General features: G+C 58.3%; 1 protein-coding gene across 1 annotated transcript in view; it reads right to left on the reverse strand.

Moving 5' to 3' along the window:
- TNS3 (tensin 3) overlaps positions 1 to 23,068 on the reverse strand; it is a 215,631-nt gene that overhangs the window by 54,678 nt on the left and 137,885 nt on the right. The window contains exons 17-20 of the mRNA XM_042977197.1: positions 13,842 to 15,080; positions 4,840 to 5,012; positions 3,897 to 4,023; positions 3,726 to 3,809 (exon numbers count right to left, since the gene is read on the reverse strand). Coding sequence (XP_042833131.1) covers positions 3,726 to 3,809; positions 3,897 to 4,023; positions 4,840 to 5,012; positions 13,842 to 15,080 — 1,623 coding nt within the window. The remainder of the gene's footprint in view (positions 1 to 3,725; positions 3,810 to 3,896; positions 4,024 to 4,839; positions 5,013 to 13,841; positions 15,081 to 23,068) is intronic.

Consider the following 23,068-nt stretch of genomic DNA (forward strand, 5'->3'; position numbering starts at 1 on the left):
TTCCACTCTCGTCTTGTATTTCCTTTTCTTGCACAATGCCCCCTGTAGAATTTCTAGCATTATGTGCAAGCTGCAGGGTTTTTAAGATTCTTTTTTTGAGGCTGAGGAAGCTCCCCTCTGAGCTATTCTACCGGGAATTTACAGTCATGAACAGATGTGGATTTTGTCCAAAAAATTTCCTTCGCATCTACGAATATAACATCATGTGATTTTTCTTCTTTATCCATTAAGTATGATGGATTACACTGATGGATATTGAAGGAGCTTTGCATTCTTAGAATAAATCCCATTTGGTCAAGGTGTGTAATTTTTTATATATACTATGGTTCTATTTACTCATGTTTGGTTAAGGGATTTTGAGTCTGTTCATAAGGGATATCGGTCTATCTTTTCCTTTTTGTTGTCTGTGTCTGGGTTTGGTACTAGGGTAACTCTGTCTTCATAGAACGAATTCTATGTTTCTAGAAGGGGTTGTGTAAAATTAGTGTTAATTGTTCTTTAAATATTTGGTACAATTCTCCAGTAAAACCATCAGGGCCGGGAGATTTCTTCCGGGGGAAAATGTGTAAATTACAAATTCAATTTCCTTGATAGTTACACAGCATCACACTGTCTGTTTCACGTTGGGCGAGTGGTCACCACACGTGCTCACCACTAACCCCTGGGTATGGAGCCACTGTCCCGATCCTGTCCACAGGGTCTGCAGTGACAGGCCCCCCCCTTCACTGCTGACATTACTAATCTGTGCTTCCCCTTTTTTTGTCTGTCTTTAGAGAGATCTGTCAACTTTCCTGATCTCCTCAAAGAAGCCGCTTTTTTTTCATTTACTTTTTCTCATTTCCTTGTTCATAACTTCATTGATCTTATATTATATATTGTCTATTATATTATTGTAATTTCATTGGTTCTGCTTATATGTATTATTTTCTCCCCTCTGGCCATCTTGGGGTCCTGGAGGCAGGAGTTCAAAGATACCCATTCCAGACAACGGGTATGTTTATGGCCGTGAACTTTCCCATCAGCACTGTGTTTGAGGTCTCTCCCACCAATTTTGAAATGTTTTACTTTTGCTGTATTCAGGTCAAGATGCTTTCGGATTTCCCTTGAGAGTTCCTCTTGGACCCACGAATTATGGGCTGCTTCATTTCCAGGCGTTTGGGAATTCTCCCGTTACCAGGAGGAAGCATGGCACGCTTTCTTCTGGCTCTGTGATTTCACATCCCAGGATGTGGTCCCCTCGGGTTCCGTGGTCCCAGTACCCATGGTCAGTCTGCTTTTTCCCCCCACCATTCAGCCTCTGGCACCTGTTTCACACAGACCGCCAGGTGTGCAGTCTCACCTTGCGGGAGGAACGGGGAAAACAACATCTAGTCCATGCAAGGATGACAGCACCACCCTCTAGATGCGGATCTAAAGCAAATCCTCTCGTGTGTCCACACAGTGGCATTTGGCTCTAAGTGACACAGAAGCAGGCATTAAGTTGCCTGGCGGAGCCCACCCCGACACGGCACACTGGTCCCAAATGGGGCACTGTTGTACCTGCAGATGAGGAAACAGGCTCAGAGGGGCGCTGAGTCGGAGGCATGGTTCTTCCATGATAGGACTCAAATCCCAGCCCCCTGAGACCATCCCTGTGCTTTCCCAGCACTGACACGAAGTCACTCCTGGTCTAGCTGAGGAAAGTGAAAACCGAATCCTGTCTACTGTAACACCCTGGATCAAAAGCCCCCGGCTGGGGAGTGAGGCGGACCTGTGTCTGCTGTGTGGCTCAGGGGGATGTGCTTCACCTCTCTGTGTAGTTTCCTCACCTGTGAGTAGGACAGCCCCGTCACGTGACCACAACGTGAGAGAAATCACACTGGGAAGAACACAGAGCCAACGTGGACTACGCATGAGCTAGTGCAGTCACCACGGAACAACCCGCGGTCCGGGGAAGTCACCCACCACCCAGGGGAGTCACCTGCCACCCAGAATGAGGGACCAACTGCGTCAGGACGGCCGGACAAAAACCCCAGAAGACTCACGGGTGTTCTTAGGATGAAATACACTCCCTGTAACGCGTTCGCTTCTTGTATCTGAAATCAAAGCCCTACGTCTCCCACGGGGACATTTACACAGGGAAGGAACTAGGACGATGCGCTGGCTATGCTGATGTCGAACGTGTGCTGGCTGCGTGGGGCCATGGGCCCCACCGGCCCCACCCACACCGTTCCCCTCTCCAGGCCTTTCTCAAGTTCCGGAAGGGTTGATACTCCACACAGGGACCCCAGAGGCCAAGTCAGGGGCTGCTGCTCAACCTGAAGGTTCTTTCCGGCATTTTCTGTCCTCGGGCTGATCATCCACACCCCCGGCCGCCACCAGCACGTCTCCAACAAAGCTGGTCTCGATACACCGACATCAGCCCTCGGTCGTGGTGGGCTGGTGGGGGAGGAGGTGGGAACGAAGTCCCTGTGTTTGCCACCATCTACATCGTCTCAGTACAGAACAGACTTCTCCACATGACGCTTACGGAACACACACGTGCACCAGCACCGCGCACCCTCTCCCTACTCCGCACTTTACTCCCGCCTGCTAGGAAAGGGGGCAGTGTGACCGCTGGGCTCTGCGCGGACAGAGACACAGTATGGTCCTGGAGCCACAGGGGACTTGGGGAGAAGGACAGCCCTTCCTCTAAAGGACGCACAGATCCGGTTTTCTCTAGGAAAGGAAGGACGGGGCACCAGCTGTCGTCACGACAACCACTGCTGGGGAAGGAGGCGGGAGTTACGTGCTCTCCCAAAAACTGTGCGAGACGACCATTCAGGGAGCCTTCTTCCGCAGGAGAAAACCAGCAGAAGGAATCCACACTCACAGAGAAGAAAGATTTTCAAATGCGCCTGGGGGGCTCAATCCATTGAGCGTCTCGTTTCAGCTCAGGTCATGATCTCATTGTTTGTGGGTTCGAGCCCCGCATCGGGCTCTGTGCTGGCAGCTCAGAGCCTGGAGCCTGCTTCGGATTCTGGGTGTCCCTCTCTCTCTGCCCCTCCCCCGCTCATGCTCTGTCTCTCTCTCAAAAATAAACAAACATTAAAAAAATTTTAAATAATAAAATGAACACACATTTAAAAAATAATACTAAATGGACGTTGGGCTCTAACTATAGCCCCTCTCCATGTGCCTGAGGTCATGCTTGAGGTCAGCCCGTCCTGGACTCTCAAGACAAGTGGTGGGGGGGTGTCCGCAGGAAGGGGTGTAGAGCGGCCCCTTCACTGCTGCTCAGCTACCGTTCCCTCCCGGGGCCCACATGTCGTACTTGAACACCGCGCTGCGTATGGAAAGTGTTCGGGGGCTGCGACAGACCCCTCCCGACAGCCGTCACTCCCCTGGGAAGATCCAGGACAGCGGCTGGGGGTCTCGGGCGGGCAGCCCTGCTGCGGAGCAGGGAGCTCCCCGGCCCTGGGGCCCCAGTTCCTCTGTAAAGGGCAGGCCTTCTTCCAGCTTCTGGGCAGGGAGGAGTGGAGTAGCAGAGACTCTCCGCCCCAGAGCCCACCGCCCCTCCCAGCTTGCTCGAGTGGCAGACCCGGGATGTACCGCAGACGTGCACCCACAGGACACAGGTGGTGGTCAGCCCCCAGCATCTGCACGGCACAGTGACAGCCCTCCTCGCTTTCCAGGCTCTGGAGATTGGACACTCGCGAAAAGGTTTCTGCGTGAGACGCCCAGGCGGGGGGAGGACAGACTCTTACCGTGAGCGCCTCTGTACAGACCGCTGGCGCTGCCCATCTGCGACCCGGGCGGGCTGAACGGCGCATAACGCGGGGGCGTCGTCACTGGAAAAGAAAGCAGAGCGGAGCCCTTGTGGCCGCATCCTCCCTGACGGGGTGCCCTGCCCACCGCGAGCCTGGCTCCGTTCTTACCATACAGTGTTTCCGGAGACACGGGAAACGCGGGCGTGGGAGAGGGTGAGTCACTGCTGCTTTTGGTTGGAGAGAAGTCCCTGCCACTGATCCCATCGGGGTCTGGGGGGTACGCGGCAGCCACCGTCTGGAATTGGCACAGGGAGTCAGGTGAAGGCCACCTCCTGACGGCGGGCCCAGACTGGCCCACTGTGCGGGGACAGGAGGCCGCGTCCCCACGCACAGCCCTGCCACTGGCGGCCACGGAAAACTGGGAAGAGCTTCAGTAACACGAAGGAAGAGGGACATCCCTGCGGCCTGTCCACCCCCCGACACACACAGAGACGGCTCAGCTTGGGGACGCGGGCGCTCGGGGGAAAAACAGGATAAAAATCATCGCTACCTGTGGTGTGCCGGTGGGTACGTGAAAGAACACAGACACACCCACGGCACAGAGAACAGTCTGGAAGTATTCATCCCAAACGTCTCTCTTCTGGTCTATTCTGGGCTCCAATCTCCCCCCCCCCCCAACCCCCGACGAGGAGGAAGACACGGAAGGGGAGGGCTCAGAGTACCGGGTTCCGACCTGTCTACCTGCAATATCTCAGCCGCACCCCCTGGAAGATGCTCCGTGGATCCCACCACGGGGCCCCACACCCACCCCGACCCACTTCCTTCCTGCTTCCCTCCCGGGGAGTCTGTGTGCCCCTGGCCACCGCCGTCCACCTTCAGCCACCTGCCCACTCCCACCTCACCCCACTGTGCAATCAGGGCGCAGAGGCTCAGAGGAGCCTACGGTGGCCACGCCGTGCCCTCTGGGGAGGGCCGTGCACCCGGGCTCTCCCGACCACACCCCCTGCTCTTCCGGGAGGAACCCCATCTGTGAGACAGGAGGGACTCTGGGGTGTCAACAGGACCACGATCGGGAAGTGTGCAGGCCCCGCTGTCAGGTGGCGGTGTGTACCTCCTTGGCGTCCGCTGGAGACAGGAAAGGCGCCAGGCTCACAGCCTGTTCCGCACCCGGGGTCTTTCCCCATCCACACTTGGGGAAGGCCGGCTGCCCCGCACCATCGTTGTCATACTGCCCGAGGCTGAGCTTCCGGAATCTTCCGCCCGGTGGCTCATCCCCTGGGGAGCCTGACAGAGAGACACGTGGGCTGCAGGTGATTTTACTGCAGGGAGCACACAGACCTTAATTAAGACCCGACCACACTTTCTCAAAGGGTGCTTCCTATTTTCTTTCACTTTTTGTTTGTTCTAGTTCCAAAACATTTCATCTCCCAAAAGGAAGCCCCACGCACCCTCCCTCCGCCCCTGGCAGCCTCTGTGGACTGGCCTGTTCCAGACGTTTCCTATAAACGGAATCACACACCACGTGTCCTTTGCCATCTGGCTTCTGTCACCGAGTGTGGTGTCCCAACCTGCCACTGTCTCACCTACCTTTGTTCACTTCCTGTTTCTCCCAGGAGGGATCTTGGTGCACCTGAGGCCGGGACGGAGCCCGCCCTCCCCTCGCCAAGGGCGCACGGAGGATCCTTGGTGGCTAGAACGCGACCCGGCCAGGCCCCCTGATGGCTGCAGGCGCCTGGGGACTTTATGATCTGAGACCCCTCACCCCTTATCAGGCTTCGGGGTCCACTTTGGGGTCAGACTACTTGCATTTTGCTTTAGGACAGCCCAGGACGGAGCAGAGACACAGGATGTTTCCCTGACTCATGAGCATGCCCCGTACGCACCTGCCTGCACAGACATCTCCCTTCTTCAGATGCTGTCCCGCCTCTTTACCTTGGCACCCTGTCCATCCCCTATTTGCTCACGCGCACGACCCCAGCACACGTGGATAGTAACGTCACATCTGTTAACTCGTTCACCCTTAATTTCATGCCTGGTCGGTGGTGCTTGCTCAGGGAGACACGGGGGTTGCTGTCGATGGATGTGCGCGTGACAGGGGCATCCTCACCCTTGGGGTGCACGAGGCAACCCCGTCAGAAACCAGCAGCTCCTGCAACCGAGCCCCCCCACCCCCCCACCCCCCGCTGCTGAGCCGGATTCAGGGCAGGACAGAACCTTAGGACACACCCACCATACCGAGAAAGGACTGGACAGGTGTCCAGTGGCAGGTGAGCACCAGGGACCTGTGGACCCATCGTTTGCATGAATCAATACCTCCTGCTTCTGAGCCTGTAAGAGCATGGTCCAGGCAGCCACTGAGGGTCTGCTGCTGGCATGGGGCCCAGGCAGCCACTGAGGGTCTGCCGGAATGGGGTCCAGAGCATGCTCGACGGAAGTGGGGGGCATTTTCAGGCTGTGATCTGCACAGAAGCATCTCATGAAAGTTTCCCTTCCCAAAGGGGCAAAAACACAGGCCACATAGTCAGCAGAGGCCAGGCCTGTCTCGGTGACAGTCCCTGGCCTCCTCTGGGACCGAGAGCCTTCATCCCAGGGCGACACTCCTGGAGAAACGGGGCAGGTGTGAGACGTGGCCACAGCACAAGGACAGGCCAGCAGGAGCGACCCCTGCCAGGTGGGCAGGGCAAGCCAAGTGAACCTGCAGCATGGAAAGTTAGGAGTTCACTTTGAGGAGTAAAAAAAATACACCAAAATGTTCATCGACGGCTGTCTCTGGTTGTGGGGTTCCAGGCAGCGTTCATGTTTCTTGTTCGTTTCCACCTTCTCTCAAGTTGTCACTAATGACATGTATTACTTTTTAATATTTGTTTATTTATTTTGAGAGTGCATGAGCACGAGCAGGGTGTGGGCAGAGAGAGAGAGAGAGAGAGAGAGAGAGAGAGAGAGGATCCCAAGCAGGCTCTGCTCTGTCAGCACAGAGCCCAACGTGGGGCTCGAACCCCCCAACCATGAGATCGTGACTTGAGCCAAAACCAAGAGTCATACACTTAACCTACGGAGCTACCCAGGTGCCCCTGATATGTATTACTTTCAAAGCCAGAAAAATAAGACGCAGATGGTCTCCCGGGAGGAAGGTTTCCTTCCGCTTCGCCAGGTCCTGTGTGCCGATTCCCACCCCCCGATGCGTCTCTGTGGCTCTCCCGCTGGCAGAACCGATTCTGTGCCAGGGTGACTGTCTCTCTGCTTAGGGCCAGAGCCCGAGTCTGCGCCACGCCTGGGGGGCGGGACTGGTGGGGGGCACACAGCCCGGCGAGGGCAGGACAGTGTCCCCAGAGGCGGACCCACAGGCGACCCGCCCTTCGGTCGTTGGGCAAACTGGAAGGCAGGCCTGCCCACCTGCCGGGAGAGCCTCCCTTGGACTTGACTTGCATAACAAAATGCTGCACACCTACTCCCGAACTGTATGAAGAACCTGCGCCATCATCCCGGTGGTGTCCACATTTTTCCTTTTCAGTGAAGAAGTCAAATCCAGGGAAAGGAGAAAACAAGAGACTGAATGAAGGCAGGAGAGACTCTCTGAGCTAAAGCTGCATGCCGGGAACACCAGCAGGTGGGCTCAGCCTCCCACGGGGAGGGGTCAGCTCTGAGAAGGCTCCCTCTCTGGGCCCCTGGGCACCTGCTGTTCCCACCCACCCCCTGCCCTGTCCCAGCCCTACATCCCCGTTCAGACCCCCCGCCCCGCCCCCACACTAAGATTCACCTGCTTCCTGCCTCTTCCCAGCCAGTAGCAAAGGCGCCGGGACCTCACCAGCCCTGCAGGGTCACGCAATATGCTGGAATAGATGCAGAAAACACGGCAGTCCAGGGCCGCGGGGGTCTACGAAAATCCCTGGGACCTGCACATCCGCCCACCAGCCCTGATCACGTTCTCAGTGCAATGTCCACAGAGGGCGGGTCAGAGGGCTCCTCCTTTACCGGCTGCTGTGAGCCTGCCCCACCCGGGAACCTGCTTCTCCTGCCCACATGCAGCATGTGGCCCGCCACGCGATGGTCACACAATTGGATGCCGCCAATCCCTGCGGTCCCCGTGCTGGGCATGCACGTGTCTTCAGGCTGGTCTCCTTTCCTCCCGCCACTGGACACTACTTCCCAGGCTTAAAGTGGGGCAGGTGTCCCCGGGAGACCCCCTCCTTGCCATTCCCAAACACCAGTATGTCTCATGTTTGCAATTTGACTTTATTCCCGGGGAGGGGGGAGGTACTGGGGTCACACCCTGGACTGTTCAGGTGTCACTTGGGCCTCAGCCAGGCTCGAGGAGGCTCAGGCTTACTGAGGGATGCAGGAGCTCGCTAAGCCTGAGACTCAAGCAAGGCTGGGTCCTTCAGGCATTCAGGGGACACGCAATGATGGAGCCCCGCTGGGACTGGGCCATGCACACAGGACGATAGGTGGCCTCAGCCCCCGCACGCCCAGTCACTCAGTCTACGGCGGATGCAACTTACACCACTCACCACCAGAAGGTGGGCAATAACGTCACCCTCGGTAACTCAGAACCCACCTGTACCCTCCCTGCACCACCCCACAGGGGCCATCTGATCGGGTCTACGAAGGACTTGAGATCCTACAGGGTGGGGTCACAGCCCCTCCTCCATCCCACTGAAATAAATACTGTGACAGGAAGGAGGACTCACCACCCTGGTCCCTGGCATGGGACCCCCTCCATCCTCCAAACTCCACAGCAGGGCTGGAGACCTGGGCGGTAGGGGAGTCACCTGCGGGCAGGGCTCTCCCGCCTCACCCAGCACTGGGTCAGCCTCCGGGGACTGGGACCCACGCCCAGTTAGAACCACATATCTAAAACAGCCGTTCGCAAACCCGGCTGCATATTAGAATCGCACTAAAATTCCTGGCATACAGACCTCCCCGCCTTTCCCGTGGAGCCTGCGGGGAGGGGGGCCCAGATTAGAACCTCCCGGTGTTACCAACACACAACCAGGCTGAGAACCGAAGCTGGGGTCGGTCGAGCCCGAATTCACACTGGAGTCGTGCAGGTGGGGAGCGCTTAGGATAATTCTGATGCCCCCGTCACAACCCCGGTCAACTCAACCTGGCCCTCTAGGGGCAGAAAGTGGCCATGCTCCTGCTCTAGAGCAGACAGAAACCCATGACCTTCTAGAACAGCACCTTTATCTCCCATCTGGGCCGGCAGAAGGCGAGGTGCCCTCAAGCTATTTATTTGTCTTTATACAAGCAGAGAAGAGTGAAGCCCTGCGTCACACAGGCCTGCACAGCCGGTTGTGGAAACTCCCGTGCATTCTTAGGAGTGAAAACAAACAAAGTCCAAACACCGCCCCACGGTGTGCTTGTGGCCTCCGCCTCCGGACTTCAGCTCATTCAGCTAAACGCACCCACCTCCTCCAGAGACAGTGGGAGAGGTCAAGGGGCTGCATGACAGCGAAAGGCCCACCCTTCCTAGCTGAAAGTTTCCAGGAGGACACGGCGAGCTTTATTTCTGCCTAAACGGAAACAGGGATTGGCTGGCCAGATCTAAGAGGCGTTTGTTAGAAAGGCCTAGTGATGGGGCGCCTGGGGGGCTCGGTCCCATAAGCATGGGACTCAGTTTTGGCTCAGGTCCAGATCTTGTGGTTTGTGAGTTCCAGCCCCACGCGTCTGGCTCTGTGCTGACAGCATGGAGCCTGCTTGGGATTCTCTTTCTCTCTCTCTCTGCTCCTCGCCTGCTCCCTCTCTCTGTCTCTCTCTCAGAATAAAACTTAAAACAATTTTTAAATTAAAATTTAAAATTAAAGATTTTTAAATTAAAAGAAAAAAATTCCTAACGCTGACGACCACGCAGGACCACAGCACGAACGGCCTTCAGCAGCACAGACCTCTGCTTCTGGGGCTGTTTCCACCGTCTGTGACCCCAGCCCAGACTCGAGAGAGCCCACGGGAACGGGCCATCACTGGCAGAAGGATGCTAAGAGGCCAAGTGAGGCAAGCCTGTCTCTCTGCATTGCAACACTGAAAGGCCTTTTCACCAGACACACTGAAGCGCTCGGTCAGCTAGCTAGCGCTGCTTGCAAAACAGCCTGCTCAAAAGGGAAATGGTATGTCCGAAAAGCTAGGAAGTCTCTCCTTCCAGTATGAGAAACTTGAGCAACACACCTCGCATGTTTCACTCCCCTAAGCTAGGACCTCAAGCACATACGGGGGAAGCCAGAGAGCCGCCAAAAGGTGAGATCGTGCCTTGACTCACATGGGACTTTCAATTTTTTTTCTTAATCTTTGTTTTTGAGAGAGAGGGGGAGAGAGAGAGAGAGCACACGAGCAGGGGAGAAACAGAAAGAGAGGGAGACGCAGAATCCGAAGCAGGCTCCAGGCTCTGAGCTGTCAGCACAGAGCCCGACGCGGGGCTCGAACTCACAAACCGCGAGATCATGCCCTGAGCCGAAGTTGGATGCTCAATTGACTGAGCCACCCAGGCGCCCCTGACTTTTATTTTAATGTTTATTTATTTTTGAGAGAGAGAGGGAGAGAGAGAGAGAGAGAGAGAGAGAGAGAGAGAGAGAGAGACACAGAGCATGAGCAGGGGAGGGGCAGAGAGAGAGGGAGACACAGAGTCGGAAGCAGGTTCCAGGCTCCAAGCTGTCAGCACAGAGCCTGACGCGGGGCTCGAACTCACGGACCATGAGATCATGACCTGAGCCGAAGTCGGACACTCAACTGACTGAGCCACCCAGGCGCCCCTCACACAGGACTTTTACACTCAAGACACTATCAGCAAAGGCTAGGGCCTGGCTTCGGTTCCCTTTTTTGCTTATTTGAATTTATCTTCCTTTTGAATGATCCTTCCCCTCCCCAAATGGTCTCCTCAGACATGTCATCTCCATTTTTAGAAGCCGTGGCATTGACGGAGGATGGTTGCCAGAGCTGTCCACCTGCAGGGCCGCCCTCAGTGGACGTGCGGGCAGGTGCCGGCTGCTGGGCTGGAAGGAGAAATGACGCACGAGACTTCTGAACAGAAGCAGGAGCTGGGACACTCCCTGGCCCGTCCCTGCTCAGAAGTCACGACCTCCCTACCCCGTGAGAGAGGATCTCACCACCCTCTATCCACGGACTGAAAAATAAACTGGCACCTGTCCAAAAGTGAGCGTGCCTGGGGCCATCACACCTGTACAGACCGGCTGCTTGTACCACACCAGAGCCCAGAGGGTCTCCAAGGCGAACTTTCAAACATCTGAGGGGGTGGTCCCCAAGACATGTTAAACAACAAATTGCCACGTGGCCTGGAGGTTCGACTCAAGAACTGAAAACATCCCAACTAATACCTGTACGTGGTTGTTGCCGGCGGCGCTATTCACGACAGCCCCCCGCGCTCGGATGAGTGGAGACACGTGACATGGCCCAACCACACAGGGGAGTACCATTCAGCCCCACGCGGCAACGAAGCTCTAACATACGCCACACCATGGAGGAGCGTGGAAAAGCGGATGCCCGTGAAAGCAATCAGACACGGCAGGCCACACGTTGTATGATTCCACGCACGAAATACCTGGCACAGGCCAACGCATGGAGTCAGAAAACAAGCCAGGGGCTGGGGCCGGGCCTGACTGCTGATGGCAATGAGCGCGGCTGGGATGCGCACTGCGCAAGTTACTAAACTCGGGGCTTTGGAGAGTCTCCACGGACGCAGCGGGTCTCGGGCGCTCCGGGGGCTCCTACGCCAAAATGCCACGGGCTCTTCCATTTCTCCTAATACCCGGTATCAGGGTAGGAGCTGCGGCCACCCCTCCGACATCTCCACAGGCAGGCCTCACTGCCAGGCTCCCACCCAGGGCCCCCCGCCCCGCAGACATGCTCAGAGGCAGCCATCCTGGCGCTGACGTGACCCTGGGCTGTGGCACGTCTGCGGGTCTCTCCCACGGGAAACAAGGTGTGCAGGGCCACGGATTCAAGCTGCTTTCTGAGCGCCAGCAAACCCTCACGATCCCACAGTGGATCCCTTCGCTTTGGGGTTGAACGCATAACTTAAACGGATGGGCCTTCCACAATCGATCGTTGCAAGTGGCTGCTTCTCACTGCTCTGAATTCCCCTCAGTATAAACAGGTCCCCTGACTCGGGAGTATTAGAGAGACAGACGCCCTCATCTGTGGAAGCACATGAAGATGCCGGCAGTGAGTCCCGCCTGCAGGATGGGGGCCTGCCGGGGTCCTGTAATCGTGGGCTGGGGGTGATGTAACAGGAACAAAGTATTCGGCAACACGAAGCAAGGAGCCCTCGAGGTCTGGGAAAAACAGAGCCCACTGTCTGCCGTCGGCAGGACCACAAATTTCACAGACTGAGTCATTTCTTCGGTTATCTGGTGTCATCAGGTGACATCTCCCCCACTTAACGGATGTGACCCAAGAAACCGCCTAACCGGGCTGCAGGGAGGGGCGCACAGACGTCAGCCACAGCCAGGGAGTCAGACCAGCACAAGGGAGCCACAGAGGTACAGAGGGAGCAAACAGCACGGAACCCAACTCCCCCCAACCCCCACCCCGTTTCACCAGGTCAAAGCTTTCGTCAGAAAGCTCTGGATGGGGGCCAGGCTCCCCACACTGTCCTGTGATGAACCTCCTGAAGGGCCCAACTCGGCAGAGCCATCCACTTTTCCGCCAGCACCACACCCCCCTGCTGACAAACAACACCGTGTGCCGGGACACAAAGGGGTTTGTTTCCTGGCTTGTGGTGGGGTCAGGAGTTTAGCGGAAGAAGGGCTCAGCCATGCGATGCAGGGTCAGACAGACAGTAGCTCTGTGCACCTGCCACACAGTAGGTGCCGAGATCACACGTGACGCAGGGAAGCTCAAACATAATGCCTGGAACAGCACGAGCACTCAGAGTGACAGTGCTTACTCTCGCTGTTAACCATCGTCATGAACAACGCCAGTATCACCCTGGTGATCATCAGTCCCACCATCTCCTCCATTACTACCTTCGTCACCATTGTCATCATCTCCATCACCACCATGCTCCTCAGAAGAGGCAGAGCGCCTGGGGGCAGGGACCTATTCCTGCTCTACTGCAGGGGACGCTGGACAGGTCCCTTCATCTCTCGACGCCTCCCAAACCTCAACCATAAGACGGGAATCCATCCCGGCGGCGAAGGGGCCTGAGGGAGAGGAAGGGGGTCCAGAGAGCAACGCCAGAGAGCGGCAAGGTCGCCATCAGTGTGACCGGCTCAGCAGGACAGGTGGCCTTCGGGCCCACACACAGAAGGACGAGGAGGTGAGAGTGTCCCCCGCTTTGTGACTCCCGTCTTCGCTTACAGCAGGGACCCAGGGAGCCTGCTGACATACCAGGGCAGGACGGCCTGGCCTCGCATGGACACCATGCTCTTGAGGGGGCGCTGGGTCCAGACCCTGCCTGAGCCCGGCCGGGCGTCTTGTCCTCGGCCTCCCCGGAAGTTGGTGGCGCGCAGGCTTGGACGCCCGGCCGGACTCCCCGCAGCCTCCACACGCGGCTCCCTGCCCCTCACAGCCTCCATCCGTCCCAGCACCGCTGCCCGCTGGCTGCCCTCCCAGGCTGACCCGCCAGCTCTCCGCGGCCCCCAGCTTTACGCCACCCAGACACGGAAAACAAGTCACAGACCCCGTCCCAACACCTGTCCCTATGTTCACGAAGCCACACACCCCGAGGTCACCGCCTGTCTGCTACAGCCACCTCGGCCTCCCAGGCCCCACAGCGGGACAGCAAGGCCCCGCCCTGGTCCCTGCGCCACACGTCCTGGGGCTCAGGACCCTGCAGCCCTAGCCTCCTGAAGTCAGCGTGGCCCCACAGCAGCAGGGGCGCATAGAGACGGTGCCTGGATCCCCTCATCCCCGACTGCCTGGAACCCGCCCCTCCCTCCATCCTTCCCTACGCCCGAGCCCCCCATCCTCTGGGCCTGGCCATGAGCAGCCCCCTGCTCCCAGCAAAGCCAGCTCAGGACTGTGCACTTGCTGACATGTTCCCACATGGTCGTGCCCAGGGGCCCTCCCTGCGGGCCTCCCCCAGACCCAGAAAAGAGCCCAGCACTCGAGGCTCCATTCTGTAAAGGCACGCATGAATGCAGTGTGCAACCGCCCGCTCACCTTGCCGCACCGGGGCCCTGCCGGGGCCCTCTCCCGCGTCCCACAGCCTGCCTCCCAGGCTTTCGGGCGGCATGGGGCCGTTGGCCTGGATGCCCGGCGTGTTCATGTGGGTGGGGACGGGCTCAAAGGTAGGGTCCAGCTCCAAGATGAGCCTGTTGAGCTGCTCGATGGACTGGTCGATGTCCAGGGTGGGCGAGCCCGGGGAGGGGTCCGCGCCGGGCTCTGGTCCGGTCCCGTTCAGGACCCTGACGTCTGGAAACCTGGGCTTGAAGGCTTTGCCGGGAGGGGGCCGCTGTGCATCGGGGAGGTGGGGCCCGGGGCCCACGCTCCTCTGCGGGGCCGCTCTGCTGCCGGTCCCCCGGGTGGGGGTGACCGGAACCCGGGGCTGGGCCTGCAGCAGGCCGGACCCGTCCTCCGGGCCACGACCGACGAGCCTGGCCTCCCCGTCGGGAGCAAAGCTGTACTGCTGGGCGGCCACAATCTGCTGCTGGCACACCCAGGTATGTGTGGAGTAGCCGCTCTGCCCGTAGGCCTGCGTTTGTGCGGACACGGAGGGCCTCCGCAACGCCGGGGGCGGCTGCTTGGCCTCTCGGATCCCGAAAGCCCGCTCCCGCTCGAAAGGGGCGTCCACGCCGAGGCTCAGGTCAGGGGCGAGGCCGCCGTGGGCATCTTCGCCAGCACTGCTGCCAAAGCCGTCAGACAGGAGGGAGTTCTGGCTGCTCTGGTAGCAGGCGAAGGGGCCCAGGTGGGCCGACTGGTGTCCCTCCGAGGACGACAGGGTCCCGATGCTGTCCACGCTGTGCAGGTCGTGGCCGGGCATGTCGTCGTCCAGGATGTCCGTCTCCCGCTCCTTGAGCGCGGCGTCTCCGTTCACGTGCACCTGAGCCGGCACGACATGGCGTGTGCCGCTGTGCTTGCTGGGAGCATCGGTCATATCCTTGAGGGGGCTTCCGGAATCTTCCAGGCCAAAGCCGCTAAGCAGCTGGTCCAGCTCGGCCTTCTCCTGGGGACTGAGGCCCCGCCTGGGCCCCGAAGCCAGCCGCTCCTCCGTCCTGTCAGTCCTGACGGAGGCGGTGGAGTGGCCAGAGTCGCTGCTGACGGACAGGGTGTGGTCGCCGTGGTCTGGGCTGGTGGCGGCGGGGACGGCGGGGGCCCCGCCTGGGACGCCGGGATCTGAGGCACTCTTCTTCCTCACCTTGGCATACAGGCTGCCGTCGACCGGGCCCTGCGTGTGCGGCACTGGGGGAGAAAACGGAGACAGGCTGTGAGTCAAGGTTGAAAGCGGCCTTCAGGCTCCCGGGATGCACATGTGCACCTGCCTGAACCAAAAGACCCGTAACAGACAATGCGCTGTAATCGGGGACAAGTACTCCTCCGGGACCCCCAAATTCTGCATTCCCCCCCACACACCGGCAGAGCGAGCACCACCCAAGCAATTCTAGCAGCTTCAGGCTCCAGAACTCTTTCTACCTTTTTATGCAAAGAGCGCCATCACTTAGAGAATTTTCCAGATTCTCCAAGCTTAGCAGTCATCCTGCCTGGAGGACTGGGAGTTAATTTTGTCACGAGCCTGAACCCTGAGCACGGCCGAGCCTGCAAATCATCAGGAGGCGAGAACCCATCGTGCACGGGACACAGGGGCCGGCCAGCCCTCAGTGGGGAGAGACAGGCAGGGGCCTGTCAGGACTGCCCCACGGAGCGGTGTCCTTCCACCGGGAGGGTGAAGCGAATCTTCATGCACTGACCTCCCTCCGCCTGGCAGGACAGTTGGGAAACACAAATGAGGCCTCGCATCAGGGCGGGAAGAGCGGACCCCCTGCTACTATTGTTAACTACGGACGGGCAGGCACAGAGAGGGGTCCCGGGCGAGCCAGTGTCCACACCCTCTTGCCCCCTGGGACACGGCAAGGACACCAGAGCGAGGCAGCTGCCGAGGGCTGCACCCACGCTCTGGGCACCTGGGAGCCACCACATCCAGGGGTGATTGGGCCTCTGGAGAAACCCGCCCTGAGGTCCGGCTCCGGGCCTGGAGGGCCAGGTGCCCGCGACCATGGAAGTGCAGGCTGGGTGCACATGTGCAGCCCCAGGTCATGCTCCGACATGCGGCTGGACTCCTGCAGGGCCCATGTTCCCATGGCCCGTGCTCCCCCGGCTGCAAATGAGGGTGTGTTCTACATGCAGGCTTGACGTGAGTGTGAGGAGACAGCGCGCAGATGAGGGGCTTCACTGGCCTGAGAAAACACACATTCACTTTGGCTTCCGTGGGAGCCCCTCTGGCGCCGGGAGGCATCAGCCCCTGCGAGACCCACGGAGCATGAGCCTTCCCTCCCCGTGAGGCTGGAGGCAGCTCTGTATGAATCTCCGACCCCGCCGCATCGACGGACAGAGGGGTCCGAGCAGGCCTGGCCGGCGGGTGTCTGGCCAGAGCACAAACCACGGGGCCGCACAGCCGGGCGGCCGTCACAAATTCTAGAAGCGCGTCCCACCTGCCAGAACTGTGCATCCATGACTTCCACATCCTTCTCCCTAAATCTCAAATAAACGCACAGGCGCAATAACTTTTTAAAGGAAGCCAAGAGTGGCGCCTGGGTGGCTCAGTCGGTCAAGCGTCTGACTTCAGCTCAGGTCATGATCTCACGGTTTGATCTCACGGGTTTGAGCCCCGCATCGGCTCGGAGCCTGGAGCCTGCTTCGGATTCCGTGTCTCCCTGTCTCTCTGCCCCTCCCCCACTCATGCTCTGTCTCTGACTCTCTCTCTCTCTCAAAAATGAATAAACATTAAAAACATTTTTTAATAAATTAAAAACTAAAAAGTTAAAAAAATTAAAATTAAAAGAGGAAACCAAGAATGAATGGTACAAAATTTCTTCCAGTGATTGTTCTGAGTTAGAACCCCTTGGCCAGCCCCAGGCCAGGAATGGTCCACAAGGAAGGGTCTGTGTGATGGGTACAGGACCCGAAATGCCCTGGGCCGAGGAGTCCCCAGTTACCCTCAGTACCCTCAGCCCTACCCTCAGTAGCCATCTCAAGACAATAGCAAACGCATTATGACCCCACACTGGCTCTGTGTGAGACCCAGCACTTAGGACATTGGATCCGTAGCCCCCAGGGGGCTCAGGGACCTTCCCACCCACAGTGCGGACAGGACGCAGACATATGCCACCACGGGCTTCCGCCTAAACGTCCTACCACACACACAGGTTGCAAGACCCATGTCCTATCTTCAGGAAAGGAACAGGAAGCAGCAAAGCCCCAAGACAGACCTGCCCAAACCTGGGGATCCCTCTGTCAGAGCTCGGGTCTTCCCAAAGGCCCAGGAGCTCTGGGGACTGTCCAGATGTGCCCACAGACACACCCACTTGTGATCTGGGGGCGGGGGAGTTGGCTGTGGGGCGAGGAGGAGGGGAGGGGTCTGGGGCCCCCACGCCCCCACCCTGCACTCTGGCCAAGGGCTAGCACTTCTAGAAGAAGCATCTGGACTGGTTTTTCACTTGAAGGAACAAGATGTCCCTGTTCCCCTGCAGCCTCGAGATGGGACTCCCGATCCGCATTTATGCTCCTGCATTCAGCTCACTCTCTGTTCAAGCCCCTGGCTCCTCATTTACGAAATAGACTAATTATCCCCATCTTTTAGGGCGGTTACAGGAGAGAACAACACAGGGTGCCAGTAAGCTATCATCAGTGGCAGAGAGAGGTCTGTCCCAGGTGGACAGAGCCCAGGAGTCCCTCCCTGCCCCCCCGCTGCTCCTAGACCACAGCAGGCACACACCTGCCCCTGCCCCAGGGCCTTTGCTCATGCTGTTCTTTGCCTCCATTGCTCTCCATCCCAGCTCGTTCCCTCCTCTCCTCAGCAGAGCTTCCCTGACCATCCTTTCCCCTGGGGCAGGGGGCTTCCTCTGTTTGTCTGTGGTACAACTACCTGCAAACACGCTGTAGGTGTGCACACATATTATGTACTGTCTGTGCCCTCCACCACAACACGGGCTCTGGGAGGCCTGGGGGATTTTTGCTCCTGGTGGTATCCACAAAATTAGGGAACAGATCCTGGTACCCAGTGGGCACCAAGTAACCAAGAGACACAATGCTCTATTATGTTCTCACGCAAGAAAAACTGGGGAGCTATTCTGGAAAGTTCCACCATCTCTGTGGGCAACAGCTGAAAACCACTAACTAGGCCAAGACAAACACACAGCAGCAGGGTGTGAAGGCAGACATGGCTGCAGCCCGGGTTCCCCACCTCCCAGCAGCGGTGCCCCCCCACACTGGACCACCCCCCACCCCCCCCCCGACCCCGTGAGCCTGGCCCAGGACGGTAGTCACGCTGCTGGCTGGTCTCCCCACGCTACAGAGCAAAGCTGCAGAAGTACCGGAGGGCACCCGATCCGAGGCTCCAAGACATCAAAGAAAACACATTGTGGCCCAGTGTGTCCCTGGGCAGGCAGAGGAGCCAGTCGGGGGCCACAGGACGGGGCGCAACCGTGAGGAGGGCACAGCCCTGGCATACAGTGGGTGCATTAACGATGGCACTGTGTCTCTGCACTTCCCGCCTCCCCCGCTGCCCTGCCTGCAGGCTTCCCCATAAGCCGCGTCTTCCCACAGGTTCACAGCCCACCTCTGACTTCTGCACCGCACACGGGAAAGCCCCACGTCACCTACACTGGGCTGCTGTCGTGTTTCCAGAGACCCAGCATGAAAACAGCAGGGCATGGGTGGTGAAAAGCCTCCCGGTTGGGAGCCCAATGCCACGGGCTTGCGTGGCCGCCCACCCAGCCCTCCCTCCCCTCCCCAAAACACTAACTCAGGCCCCACCCCCCTGTGCAGAGCCCCCAGAGGCCTCGCGCCACTGTTAAGGATGCCCGTACTTGAGGATGGCATAGGGCCCCTTATGATGCGGCCCAGGTCTGGAAAAGAAAAGTGCAAAGTGTTATCCAGGGCCCAGATGCAGCCCAGACTCCAGCTGTGGTCCCTGGTCCCTCATGTAGGTGTGGCTGGGCCCAGGGTCAAGGAGGACGCGGCCCCTCGAGGGAAGGAGGCGCCAGGCTTCCAAGTTCCGCACCATCTGGGAACTGGACACTAGAAGCGGCCCCTGGGGGTGGGTGTGTGGCTCAGGACTGAGATTCTGGAAGGTGCAGCCAGTGGCTTCTTCTGCCCCCGGGGCATCTTTTTATACAGTTCAACAATTCGTTTTAACTTTGTGTTTCCAGCTCAAAGGGAATCTGACTGATCCTTGTTCCGCCAGGGAAAACCCTGATCCCAGAAGGTAGGGGCCGAGGGGGACGGCACCTGTTCAGTGCCCCTGTGCTCAGAGCTTTGCAGCTGGGCATACAGACTCACTGCCTTCACTGGTCCAGGCCAGGACCAGCCAACTCCCCCCAAGCCATTCCCCCCTCTCCTGTCACCTTTCCCTTCGAGCTGCCCCCACCCCTCCAGCCGGAACCCCAGGCTCCTTTCCACAGGAGGCCTGGGAGTTGCCTGGTAATGATTTCCCCGCCCCCAGGGCCTAGTTAAAAATCAAACACACAATAATTCAGCTCTGATTAGGGCTGAATGACACAGCAGGGCGGTTTATCATCTGGAAAAGAACAAGAAGGAAGAAAACACAGAACAGGCTAGGACCCCGCCCCGACCCTGCCCACCCCCACCTGCCCTGGGAAGGGGGCTTTCCTACCAGGAGGGAAAGAGGCACTCAGAAAACATTTCAGAAGTAATGCAAGAACCTGGGTAATACCAAAAACAAACCAAAACAGAGGAGAACGTACCTTCCCATGCTGGCTGAACACACATTAAGCAACACCCACCTGTGCTCACAGGTGTGTTAAAAATCAGCCAAAAGGAACGGCGGAATCTTCTCCCAGACACGGACCACTCAGCCCCCAAAAAGGCACAGAAATGATGGGCAGGATGGGCCACTGTCCCGGGGCCCCTCTTCCAACAAAAGTCCACTCAAAACAAAGAACAAACCCGATGGACTTATATAGCGACCTGGATTCCTTTCTTTTTTCCACATACTGACCCTGAATCTTACGTTCTATTCTTGTGTCAGGTTTGTTCAAGCCCGTTAAGCGTCCGACTCTAGACTTCGGCTCAGGTCATGACCTCACGGTTTGTGGGATCGAGCCCCGCGTTGGGCTCTGCACGGGCATCACAGAGCCTGCTTGGGATTCTCTCTCTCTCTTTCTCTCTCTGCTCCTCCCCTGCTTTCTCTCAAAATGAACAAATAAACTTTAAAAAAAGAAAGCTCAAGTTTCATTTCAAAAGAGAGAACAGAGTGCTCCCCATGAGTCTTCATTAGAGAAAACGAGAAAGCGCCCCTGGGGAATGTTCACCGGAGGGCCCCACGCACTTCACGGCTGCCGAGGCCAACAGAGAAGGAGGAGGAAGGGTCAAGGGACTCCCTCCTGCGCGCTCAGGCCGGGCTACAGGGGGAGAAGCAGGAGGTGAGGGAGCAGTGGGCACATCTCAGGCATCCGATGGGCCGACAGGGGCAGAAGGGGGGAGCAGGATGCGAGAAGGTGCGTGCCCAGACGGGGCTATGCCTTCAGGGAAACAGAGAGGTGGGGACTCCCTTTCCCAAAATCGCCATGGCATCAGGATGACATTCTGAAGGCAAAGGCTCTTCGTGCCTGGGCTCCGTGACACCCCCGGGATGGGTCTCACTTAATCCCCAGAGCGATGCTGTGAAGCAGGAATTGGAAACCCCATTTTGCAGAAGAGAAAACAGAGGCTCGGAGAGGCTGTGCAGATGTTTCAGACAAAAACAGGCCTCCGGAACGGGGGCAGAGCATCTGGGACTCCACCGACCTCGGACCCACCCCAGGTTCCTGCCGCCCGGTCTTTTAAAACACTGAACTTCCAGAGCTGACCAACCGCTTCTGTGGAATTAACAACTTAATTTTGGAGAGGAATTCGCCGAATGTTTTCTCTGCAATTTCCACACACACACCCCACTCCCTCCTCAGCAACCGCCCGGACAGTGTGCTTTCCTCCCTAACTCCTGACGTGCCTCCTGGTGCAGATGGTGTCCCGCGTTCCCAGGCCGCTGGGCTGGGGCCAGGTTCTGTGTCCCTTTCCCAGGCTGCAGGGTGGTGGGCACCCAGGCAGACTGTGTGTCTCTGTGCTCAGAATCGTGACCTGCCCCCTCCCGCTGCGCCCACAGCCGCTGGGGACAGGACCCCCCACCCCCGAGAAAGGGAAGTCCGCCTGCCAGGACGCACCTGATTGGCCATTTCTCTGCACTAGGAGGGTCACAGCTGCCTCCGGCGGGACCCAGGGGACGCGTTCCGGTCACCCTCCACGTGACTCGCTCCGGCCACCCAGCCAGACCGACCGCTTCAGCACCATGTCCCCACAGCCCGAGGTTCTGACGGCTTCCCAGCAAGGAAGAAGGAACATCACAACCGTCCCCCCATGGCCTTCTGGGATAAAGGCCCTCAAGGGGAGGCACGGAGGGGCCCCAGGGGTGATCGGCGACACAGAAACGTCCTGTATCTTGGCTGTGGTGGGAGCTTCGTAGAAAGAAAGGCAAACTTGAACAGCACACTAAGCTCAGTACATTTTACCGTACGTAAAGTACCCCGCGATCAAAACCCCCATCGTGCGAAGTCAAGAAGGAAAGGAGACTCAGTGCACTGCGTCCACCCTGCTGTGGCTCCCTCCCCCTCCTCCCTCTCTTCTAGGCCTTTCCTTCCTGCTCCCAGGCCCCGTGATGTGGCCAGAACTCTCCTCCCCTTGGGGTGGCGGTCCCTGGGGCCCCTCTGTGCCCCCCTTTGTGCCATAGAGTCCGTGTGGACTTTTCCACTGGAGTGGATTATGAGCACACTTTCACTCCCTTCCACAATCCATCTGGGTTCCAATCCTGATTAAAAATCCTGGCCGCAGCTGTGTGACCTTGGGTGAGTTACTCAGCCCCTCTGACCTCACTTTCCTTATCTGCGGAGAAATGACCCGGCGAGGGGGAGGGAGAGCGAGGGCGAGCTGGATGAGAGCCGCTCTGGGATCATGGGACTATCCAGTGAGACCACCACAGACAGTGTCACACGTCGGCCCAGGGCGAACACTGTCCCCTCCCTGTCCTGGTGACCGATTCCGGGATCCCCTACCACCTGTGTCTGTGTTCTCTGGGCCCAGAGCCTGGGGAGCAGGAGCTAGTCCCATCAATGAGTGCCTGGAATTCAGCTCAACCAACCGTACCCTTTTGGGAACTGAGCTGAAAGACGGATTCTTCACAGAACAGCGAAGAAGATGGTTTTTTAAAATAACATCCCGCAATGCTCCCGAAGTCACGGTCTGACCTGACCCAGACCACCAGGCAGGCTTCAACTGTCCTTCACATCCCACAGCCTGGCCCTGGGACCCAGCCGCCACCCCAAGCTCCTTGGGGTCCTTAATGGTACAGAGGACACAAGTGGCCGCCCTAAGCGGGAGGCAGTTCCCGGGGCCTCTACACCGCCCTGTTAGCTCAGCACGATCCCTGGAAGGCGTAGAACTCGCCGCTGCAGAACCACGATGTCCAAGGGGCTCAGCAGCTGCATGACAGTCACCCCGGCTCCAGTGGACCTTCCAGCACAACCCTGGAGCCTTCAGTCTGCACCTCCGGACCCCAGCAGGAGTGGGTAGAGACCGTGTCTCCTGCACCTGCTACCTGGGCTCTGGCACACAGATGCAGCAGCAGTGTGGACGGCCCAGCTTGCTATTCTGAGAATGGACCCTGCAGGGACACTGACCTGCATCCAGACCTTTGGCATCAGGCCAGTGTCTCGGTGCCCGTTGTGCCATGCAGAGGGTGCACCCAGGTCCCAGCCTCTGAGACCCAGAGAGCTCTGTCCCCCAGCAAGGAGCCGGAAGGGGGATGGGACCAGACGGGGAGACGCGGGTGTCCCCGGGATGCCTCCTACCCTCAGGGGGCCGTGGGGACTGAGACCTGAGGCCCCACTTTTCACAAGTGCCCGGCAGGAGCCAGTGGTGGGGGGGATCCTTCAGGTGGAGGGGCATTATCTCACCAGGTCACTCAGAGATCTCTCTCTCCTCTCGGGCACGTGTAACTGCACCCCTACAAACCGCTCCTGAAACCAGGTTTGCTTTTCTTTTACTCCAACGGGATTCCGCCCCTGTGCTGATTAAAGACTGCCCTGCATTCATATCAAATTATTTCTCCTTCCAGAGTAAATCCGGAGCTACGAGCAGTGACCACGCTTAAGTCTCTGAGAACACAACCTCTCATCCCCAAA

Source organism: Panthera tigris, chromosome A2 (assembly GCF_018350195.1).
Source record: "Panthera tigris isolate Pti1 chromosome A2, P.tigris_Pti1_mat1.1, whole genome shotgun sequence".
In the NCBI taxonomy this organism is placed as follows: domain Eukaryota; kingdom Metazoa; phylum Chordata; class Mammalia; order Carnivora; family Felidae; genus Panthera; species Panthera tigris.